Source organism: Syzygium oleosum, unplaced genomic scaffold (assembly GCF_021117445.2).
Source record: "Syzygium oleosum isolate NSW1041296 unplaced genomic scaffold, Sole_v2.1 Sole_v2.06, whole genome shotgun sequence".
NCBI classification, from domain to species: Eukaryota; Viridiplantae; Streptophyta; class Magnoliopsida; order Myrtales; family Myrtaceae; genus Syzygium; species Syzygium oleosum.
In genome coordinates, this window is record NW_026607490.1 from 13,304,624 (window position 1) to 13,313,889 (window position 9,266).

Below are 9,266 nucleotides of genomic sequence, written 5' to 3' on the forward strand. Positions count from 1 at the left end.
TCATCGAAAGTCGGAAAATATTGGGACCATAGGAGACGATATCGACGATACGACTCCGACTATTCTTACATCGTCGATACTTTCATTCATCCGACTCGTTGTCACGAAAGAAAGCATCTTTCGTATTTAGCCGCATAGGCAACGGGACGAAAGTAAGTAACCAACCATCGAAATACTACTCGGATTCTACGCGACATATATCCATTCGTATCAACCTTGCTCGTCGTCGATCGAATCAACCGCTAAACTCACAAAAAAAAAACTCTTTCTCCCACTCAATTCCCTCCCGAAAAGCTTTTAGAATGCCCGTGCATCATCGGAACATCTCATGACCTTAGTACCTCCGGTCACGAACCGGTCTCCACGGCGAGTCCCCAACACCGGACCCGATTTCTTGCTGACTCTGACCGTCTCGGCCAATCAGCGATCGACAGCTAATCCCCCAACCCTGCCCCTAGGACGTGCGAGTGCGACACCCCCCGTCAAAAGCTTTTCAACCCGACGTGACACGTGGACACTGTTGCCACGCCAGTTCCATCGACCCCTCACCTCACCGGCGGGGCCCCCCCTCCCCCCCCGGCAGGCCGACGTGTCGGCCCCTCCCGGCGGCAGCCCGCCCCCCAGATCGCGGCTGTCGGGAGGGGGGGAATACGGTGACGTGGCGCCGGGGGGTAGCGCGATCGCACGGCCCTCGCATGGAGTTGCACCCAGGATACGAGGACGAGGAGGAGGGATCGAACGGTGCGAAAGCGAAAGAGGAGGGAAGGGGGAGCAGTCAAAAAGATTCAGAAACCGCGAGAGTGAGGTGCCCCGTCTGATTGATGGGGAAAACCGGGTAGGATTTGACGGCTAAGAGATTGGGATGGTGGGAGAGTTGTACTTACTAATCACCAGATTTTGTTGCTCCTAAGTCCTAACTCCCCCCCACGTACGTTTTGGCTCGTGCACGGAGAGCGCAAAGTGTCTAGCATCAATCAAGAGCAACCGGACCAAAAGGAAGGAGGTTGAATAGGAAAAGTGCCTTCACAGTTTCTGAGTTCGACTAGAGCTTCTCGTGGCGAGAAAGACTTGTTCGGGGCATGAGCAGGCCGGAGATTTTTCGATGTTTCCCGAGTACCGCGTTCTAGTCGATTGTTCTTTTGGATGAGGGGGCCGTGCTTATGAAGCATTCGAAATCTTTTTAGTACGATAGGATTCGAGGATGTGCCTATGCGGATTTAATTAGTTCTTTGAGAATCTTTCAATGCATTTAGGACATGGGTTCGAGCATTACTCAACTTCAAATATTCATTCACGATAGGGGTGATCGGTTCGAGGGTGGTCAAGTTCCAAACTCGAAACCTGAAACCTACTATGTTAGAACCGGTTATAAATTATTGAACCCTTGAATCTACCCTATTTGCCTTGGAACCTACCCTATTTTTCCAATCCGGTTCCAGGATGTACAAGTTCTTCTTTTGTTCCTTTTTTTTTTATTTCATTTTTTACAGCAAAATAAAAAATATAAATGTGGCCAAGCGAGCAAAGATAAGTTAGGTACGAGTAAGGGTTGCAAGGCTCGAACAAGCGGGGGGGAACCGCGAGCAAGCGAGGAGGATGGCGAGTCACGAGCGAGAGAGAGAGTCATGAAGTATCTTAATGATGTTGAAGATAACAAAGAAAAAGATGCGAAATGAAAAATTAGGATTTTTAGGCTTTATGAAAACGATTTTAAATTCGGTCCAATTGATCTGGTTCTCGGATGGTTCTTTACTTGGAACAGGGAACCGGACACATTCTAGAAATTTAGAACCAGACCGGTTCCCAAGGCGGTCCGGTTGCATGGCCTTAGTTCACTACGTATATAAGATAAGCAGTTGCCCCGGGACAAATCAAAACGTCCCTAAGGGAACAAAGTACAAAGTTGGCCCAATGGACACAGTAACCTCAGAAGAAGAGGACGCATTGAATCTGGGAAAGAAGAATCAACCCCATTGACGGGGGTAGGTTGACCTATTGATCTGTCAAATTCGTTTTCTAACGTGCAGGATCCGACACGACACATGGGGATCTAGTCCGCTGCCGAATCGCATGAGAGTTCACTTCGGCAGGCAACCACCCCATTGAGTGCAGCCATGTCGCCTGTTCTCAGTAGCAAGATTCATGTTTCTACATCAAGCGACTGTTTTCAACAGCATGTTCACTTCTGTAGACAACACATTCGGATGAAGAAATGCTCTCTTTCTGTCTACTTTCAGTAACATACATTTTGCATTGTCTTCTTTGGGTCGCAAGGGAACATAATACGTTAGCGGGTCATTAGCACATCGACAGTTCTCCTTGGATGCTCATTATAACAAGAAAGCAACTTTTCCAGAAATCATGAAGTCATCTGTTTTTCCCGCATCAAATTCGATGCTGGGGGTAATGGTGCATGCCTCGTAATGACGAGGATCGGGGGTACAAATAACGATAATGGAATGGTTCTTAGAGAAACCCTACTCTCTTGCGTTTGATAGATTCTCTGACTAGATCGTTTCATCGGTAGCTCGTCTGGTTAGATGCAGCACTAAGATGATATTCCATGGATCTTCGGTTCCGACGTTTGTAATCCTTGAGAGCATACCAGAAGTTAACTGATTATTAGGAAGTACTGCGCCCTGTCGGACACGAAGATTTGGACAGTCACTCTTGCATGTTGTCGCTCCTGAGTTCCATTGGCCAAAAAGTGAATCAGATCAATCTTCTCGGGTTGATAATGCATCGATTTTATGACAGTCCTGTTAGACAAATTTGTGGTCGAGAAATGCCCAATGGGTCATAAAATGCAGAAGACAGACAAGACAATACCTGTAAATCTGCACCCTCAATTCTGCAAATTCTTTTGAAGGCAGAGTACCACTACCACTTTCATGATGACATACGAGCAGCTGCTTAGCCGTGCAGCGTAATTCAACTGCAGTGGAGTAATAAAACGTGTTTATGAGGGAAGCAGGAGAATGGCAGGCATAGAGCATCAAAGAAGAGTCTTCAGATCATAAACTACATGTATCAAACATAGTTACCAGATAATATAGGCAAGCTATTTCCACTGAGGCCACCTAATTGAATCCGTGGATCCCTTGTTTATAGTTGATGGACCAGTTCTCTCAGCGGAATCATGCCACACCATCTCCAACTGACAAAATTTGAAACATAATCCCTCTGACTGTGACTCGATCGATTATAAAGAAGAGAATAAAATATTCACAGAAATGACAGGATATGTGGGATTTCCCAGTATTTGCTCGAAAAGTCACTTCATGAGACTGGCGAAAGAAATAAAAGAGAAAGAGTCCTCATTTTCTTGATGGGATTAACTTCATTCAAGCCACAATAATATCCAAAACCGCATTTGGTGCTGGTAACTAGTAATACTTTTTAGGCAAGAACGACCACTATGGAACATATTGTCATTATAAAAGTCTACACTTGATTAAAGGATTGGCAAAATAGATGTAAAGAATCTAGAGATTGCAATAGGATGCACTCTGAAGAACGTCAATTTGAATTGCACCGGGCCCAAGGTTTGCCATTTAGCATTATCTCTGCATGTTTCAATATTCATGTATACTCCACGCATTATCAAAGCTTCAAATGGTTAAAGATGTGAGAATAAGAGAGCAGCTAACAGACGTCTACCTCTCCAACAGTGACTGTGTCCCCTTCCTTTACACCTAGTTTCATGAGAGTCTTATTCACACCACAAGCCTCCAAAACGTGCTGGAACCTTTTCTCTGAATCGAGATACCTGTTATAGAAAATATCAACAACACTTCTCAAGTGAAGAAATCATACTGACTACATTTCACGAAATAGATCAGAAGATAATTTGCGAAGGAAAAAGATTTTCTGCCAACACAGGTAGAACTAATCTGATCCCCACAAACATGTATGTCAAATTATCTGGCTCTCAGAGGAAGATATCAATAGATACAAAAACAACAAAATTTGCAACATGACTTCTCAGAACTCCCAACTCCTAAAAAGTTCCTAGGTTCCCCAAATACTTATGAAAAATATGATTGGACTCTGTCCAGATAAATTGATAGGGACTTTGCAATTCCTGACAATTAGTTACTCAAAACAAATAAGATGAACTTCAACTAATTAGTCAGCGAATCAAACATATATGGGGAGCACATGTGCCAAGATGAAGGGGACAAGTAATCCAATTTTGATGGTATGAGCTGCAGCCTTCCTCTGTATGGCGAATCCCAAATTAACCTCACTAACAAGCAAGTGCAACTTTACAATCCTAGTCTCTTTAGTCTTAGAGTTGCATTACACAATCTGAATATGAGCACTTAAAAATACACCATGCATTAAGATGATCAAAACAGAAAAAGGGAAACAGAACTATATAGCATTGCTTAGTAATGGCCATTGAGTAATCATCATTCTACCTCCAGTTTGTCATTTGAACAAACCGTCGTAACCCGGATCCAATAACATGCCAAGTGCGCGAACTGCTGTCGTGAGTGATTTCAAACTCACTAATTGAAGCACTTCTTTGATCTTTTACCTTTTCAGCTACATGGTTCAGACTGCTGGGATCCACCCAACCTAGTGCAAATAAAACTCATCAATTGTCCATAGATTAAATCAGATGGATAAAAAAAGATCATAGAATCAGACTTGTTCTGTAACTTTCGCAGGGAAAACAAAATGAGAAAGCATTAACAAGAGACATCTAAGAAAAGTGTAAGACTGCTAGATGGGGAGGCACATGAGGCAACAAGCCTTACCTTCAAAACTGCTCTTTGCTTCCTTACTCTTCCGTAGAACGTCATAAGCAGCAGAAATCACTTGATAAGTGCCTTCTCTTTTCACTGCACTCATACAGAAAGTTTGAATCCCACGAGCTTCCAGCCTTTCCTTGAATGATGGCCATCTCTCATATGCCTCTGGAAGATCCATTTTGTTATAAGCAACTATAAATGGCTTTTCAGCAAGTTCAGGGCTGAATAATTCCAGCTCAAGTCGGACAGCATCAAACTCAAGCTCTGGCTGCTCTGATGATCCATCAACCACATGTACCTAAGGATCAAATGTATCAGTAACGCATCAACTAACATACAACAGCATCAAGTAGAAGTGAGTAATTATAGGCAAATGTTGACTTTCCACAGCCGCCAATGCAATTTGTTTAACTTACTTTCCTATGCCATTAGTCATTAGGCTTTCACCTTTCTCTCTTTTCACCTTTTCGAGTACTTTAGCTATTCGACAACTTTGAAGACATGACATTGTGAGACAGATGAAGCATACTAAACAATGAAATGATGCCACATTAAAATGTGAACCACGAACAGCTTATATATACCCAATGAAGCTGAGTCATTTGTGCCAAAAATAATTGAGGAAACACCATGAGGAGACAGGGCAACCCGCTAGTTTAATCCATCAGCATATCATATTTGTTGTGCACCCATTAGATTCAAACTTATCTACAATCTACAATGAGGTTGTGGTATGTTTGGCTTCAAAGGTCAAAACCAGAATAGAAATGAAGCATTCAATCAGAAACCTCAAAACCCCCAACTAAAAACCTTCTGCGGCTAGTGGGATATGAATTAGTTCCTAGAAACGCAACAAAATAAAATGTGATGCATTACCACAAAGCGAATCCTCAGTCTTCCCAGGTATTTTCCCAATGGATAGAATTAGAAACTGTAATGGTTATGGCTAGTAACAGAAGACAACATATGCCGTTGGAAAATATAAAAAGCCCCAAGATACAGATAAATGCATGAGCTGCAATATAGTCTGCTTACTGAAGTGTAGACAACAATGAGAAACAAGTTCTAACAGGGAGCCTACCAGAGTAGAACACCTCTCTGTGTGTCGTAAAAACTCATGACCTAGACCAAAACCTCGGTGCGCTCCTTCAAGTAAACCTGGTAGGTCTGCTACAACCATGGTAGAATCATAGTCAAATGATACTACACCCAGATTAGGTAGTAAAGTTGTAAAGGGGTAATTTGCTATTGTCGGCTGTGCAGCACAAATCACACTTAAAAAGGTGCTTTTTCCTGCATTAGGAACACCAACAATTCCGACATCCGCAACCAGCTTCAGCTCCAGCTCTAACCACCTGACCAAAAGACCATCCTTAGTTTCATGCCCTTGAGGAAGCCTTTTGAGGAGAACATTGATTAAAAATACTTTTAAGTTAATATGCCCAAATAATAAAGCTCATTAAATCATGATTTATTAGAGCCAGTTCAAGATGACATAAGGCCTCCTTTCAGCCATTGCTGGCAAACCAATGGTCTGTCTCCTTTCAGCTATTGCTGGCAAACCAATGTTCTGTTTCAATTCCTGAATAATGAATTTGATCATAGAATTTTTTGTTTTTCTCCTGAAAAGTTAACTTGAAATTGCTATGATTCTGGGTGACTAGCAATTAATGTGGCTCAAGTCTTAGTTCTATTTCATAGTCATTCCATGTGCTTGCTCAATCACAAAGTATTGCTTATCACTCCCTGAAGGTGGTAACAATATACATATAACTTTCACTGACAAAAGGAAAAAAAATCAAATGCAGCCAGCACCTCTATTGTCCATTGCATTGTATAAGGATACGACTATGCAAATAAACTTTCACAGTTATTCGTCCACAAAAGTTATATTCTGTGTCAAACCAGAGCAGATATAAAAAACATCGTGGTAGCAAGACTAAATCAATCTGCAATGCAAACCAAATATTTATCAACAATCTCCAAAGACACGGTATAGTTTCTGAACTAAAAGCTTACATCTCCGGACCCTCTTCACCATTCTCAGCTATCCGAGGCACCTTATTCATCCCAGACTTAAACGAAGCATTCCCTCTCCCTCCTCTACCACCCGGCAACAACAACGCCTTCTGTCCTGGATTCAACAACTCCAACAACACCTCCTCTTTCCCCGCCTCTCTAACGACCGTCCCAGGGGCCACCTTCACCACAACATCCTCACCCTTAGCCCCAGCCTGCTTACTCCCCTGCCCATGCCTCCCTCTCCCAGCCCTGAAATGCACGCTGTTCCTAAACGGCAACAATGAGTTCATTGACCTATCGACTTCCAAGTAAACATTCCCTCCTCTCCCTCCATCGCCGCCTGACGGGCCCCCCAAAGGAACGAACTTCTCGCGGCGGAATGCCACCACACCATTGCCACCGTCCCCGGCTTTCACATATATCTTGGCTTGGTCAAAGCACCTCATCACTGCCGGCACCCCCTTCTCCTTCACTTGAGCTTCCTCATCGTCCAATTCACCCTCCGAATCTGCCAAATTCACCGTCTTGCCGTCCTTAAGCCCCGATTTTTCGCCAGCAGAACCATCATTTTCATTGTCATCATCGCCAACTGTGTAGAGCATTGCCATGACTTTATTACCATCACTGTCGTAACCACTGACTATCTTTCCGCCGTCAAACCCTAACACTTCCTCCTCATATTCAAATTCTCCATAATCACTATCTCCTTCTTCCTCCTCCTCTTCATCATCATCATCATCCTCATCGCCGCCATCATCAATTCGAGCACTCGAGTTTCCTTCAAACACATCGAGCGACATATAGTTAAGCCCCAAACTCCCATCAGTGCCATCTTCCTGGCCATCATAATCACATTCTTCACCTACTTCACCACTAACGCCATCAGCTTCGGGATCAATTAGGGCAATGCGAGATTCGGAGAGCTTCACCTCGCTCACGGCATCGATCGACGCGGCCGAGAAGTCCTCCCTGGGAGGGAGGCGAGTGTAGGTGGTCGCCTCGGGCCCGGAGCTCGCCGGAGCGACGGGCACGGGCCGGGGCGGCGGCTCGTAACGGGTGCGGAGGCCCGGCTTCCCGGACCGCCGGCGAGGGCGCGGAGGAGGCCGGTTGCCGCTGCCGGCGCGCTTTCGGGATGCGGAACGGGCTTGAAATCTCGGGGAAGGGAGGCGGATCAGCGGGGACGTAGACGCCATGGTCGCCATATCGGACGGCTCGAGGAAGGAAGAGTTCTACAGTCCGAAGGAACTCATGTGGAGGGAAATGGATAACGTGTTGTAACTTGTAAGATACCTTGAAATTTACTATTTATACGATACAGTCCTCCCTGAATTTCGACACGATATCATCTCTAAATTTTTAGTTTATTCAATATAATCTCTAAATTATTATAAAATGTTCAATATAGTCCTTATACTATAGGAGAATGTTTAAAAATTCATAAACTATAATAAATATTATAAAGACTATGTCGAACAAATTAATAGTCTGAAACGACATCGAACCTTAAACTAGAGTTTAGAGGCCCGCACGTGTCGTTCCCCAACAAATTTCTATTATATGCTCATAGATATTTATTGGTTATAAAAATGAACATAGCGAATATCAAGTCGAGGTTCCATTCGACCATCGTGATCTGCTCTATTCAAACCAAGCGCGAGCAGGAAGTGTTCTACTGATCCAATCGAGGTCAAGCTTCGTGCTTTTAGCGACTCGACTTCACCCGATTACACACCTGTATCGGCTTATCTAGCCTTTTCTTTGTTATTCTAACTCGGGAAAAAATAAAAAAAGGCGATGACAGACAATCTTTGCGAGGATTACCCTGAGAGTCTCCCCAACCTACCGAGAAATTCTAATCACGAATGGTACGTAGTACTGCCGCGAGTCGGGTATACACTGAGGTCAAGATTTGCCCTTAGCAATTCATGAAGGACTTGAAGTGTGGTCGGGCTCGGGTTTGGGTTTGAACTCAGGAAATTGTGTCTGGACTGGACATGCCTTTTCGACTGCAAACGTCTTACAAGTATATTCGTACAACATTTACTTCGAACATTTTTTCGTGTTGCAAAAGAATTACGGACCGATACTTTAGTCCAATATTAGCTTAAAGTATTGGACATAAGTAATTTATGAAAGATAGAATTGGCATTGCTGTACCTGGGATTTTTTGTACCACGAAATTGGGGTAGAGTTGCCAGATGGGTTACAAACTCGTACTTTAACCAAATTCATTGAAGTGCGATGTATTTGAGTCATCTCAAGTTTAAAATAGGGGTCAACCGTGTTCGATCTTCACTCCTCTTTTCTCTCTCCCTCTTCGATTGCATTAATCATGACTCACCCTCCTCTTTGATCCCAACTGATCAGCGTCTCCGGCACCCTCACCAGCTATCTCCGGCATCATCGCCGCCCATCTCCGATAGTCCTCCGAAGAGGTGAACTCCCTACTTTCCAGTTGATCTGGCTTCGCGCACCTGCACTGAG

The 9,266-nt window shown here is 43.9% G+C and overlaps 1 protein-coding gene across 3 annotated transcripts; it reads right to left on the reverse strand.

Moving 5' to 3' along the window:
• Window positions 1-2,298: 2,298 nt before the first annotated feature.
• LOC115682937 (GTP-binding protein OBGC, chloroplastic) lies at window positions 2,299-8,056 on the reverse strand. Of its 3 annotated transcripts, none has more exons than XM_056312684.1 (8): window positions 6,780-8,056; window positions 5,842-6,115; window positions 4,767-5,058; window positions 4,425-4,584; window positions 3,661-3,769; window positions 3,045-3,157; window positions 2,830-2,935; window positions 2,299-2,686 (listed from the first exon to the last, which is right to left on the reverse strand). In XM_056312684.1, the coding sequence occupies exons 1-6, from the start codon at window positions 7,982-7,984 to the stop codon at window positions 3,062-3,064; spliced, it is 2,136 nt and encodes a 711-aa protein (XP_056168659.1). In that variant the 5' UTR covers window positions 7,985-8,056; the 3' UTR covers window positions 2,299-2,686; window positions 2,830-2,935; window positions 3,045-3,061. The 3 variants fall into 3 exon arrangements, with proteins under 3 accessions (XP_056168659.1, XP_056168657.1, XP_056168658.1); XM_056312682.1 differs by having other exon boundaries at window positions 2,299-2,722; XM_056312683.1 differs by having other exon boundaries at window positions 2,299-2,759.
• Between the last annotated feature and the right edge of the window lie 1,210 nt (window positions 8,057-9,266).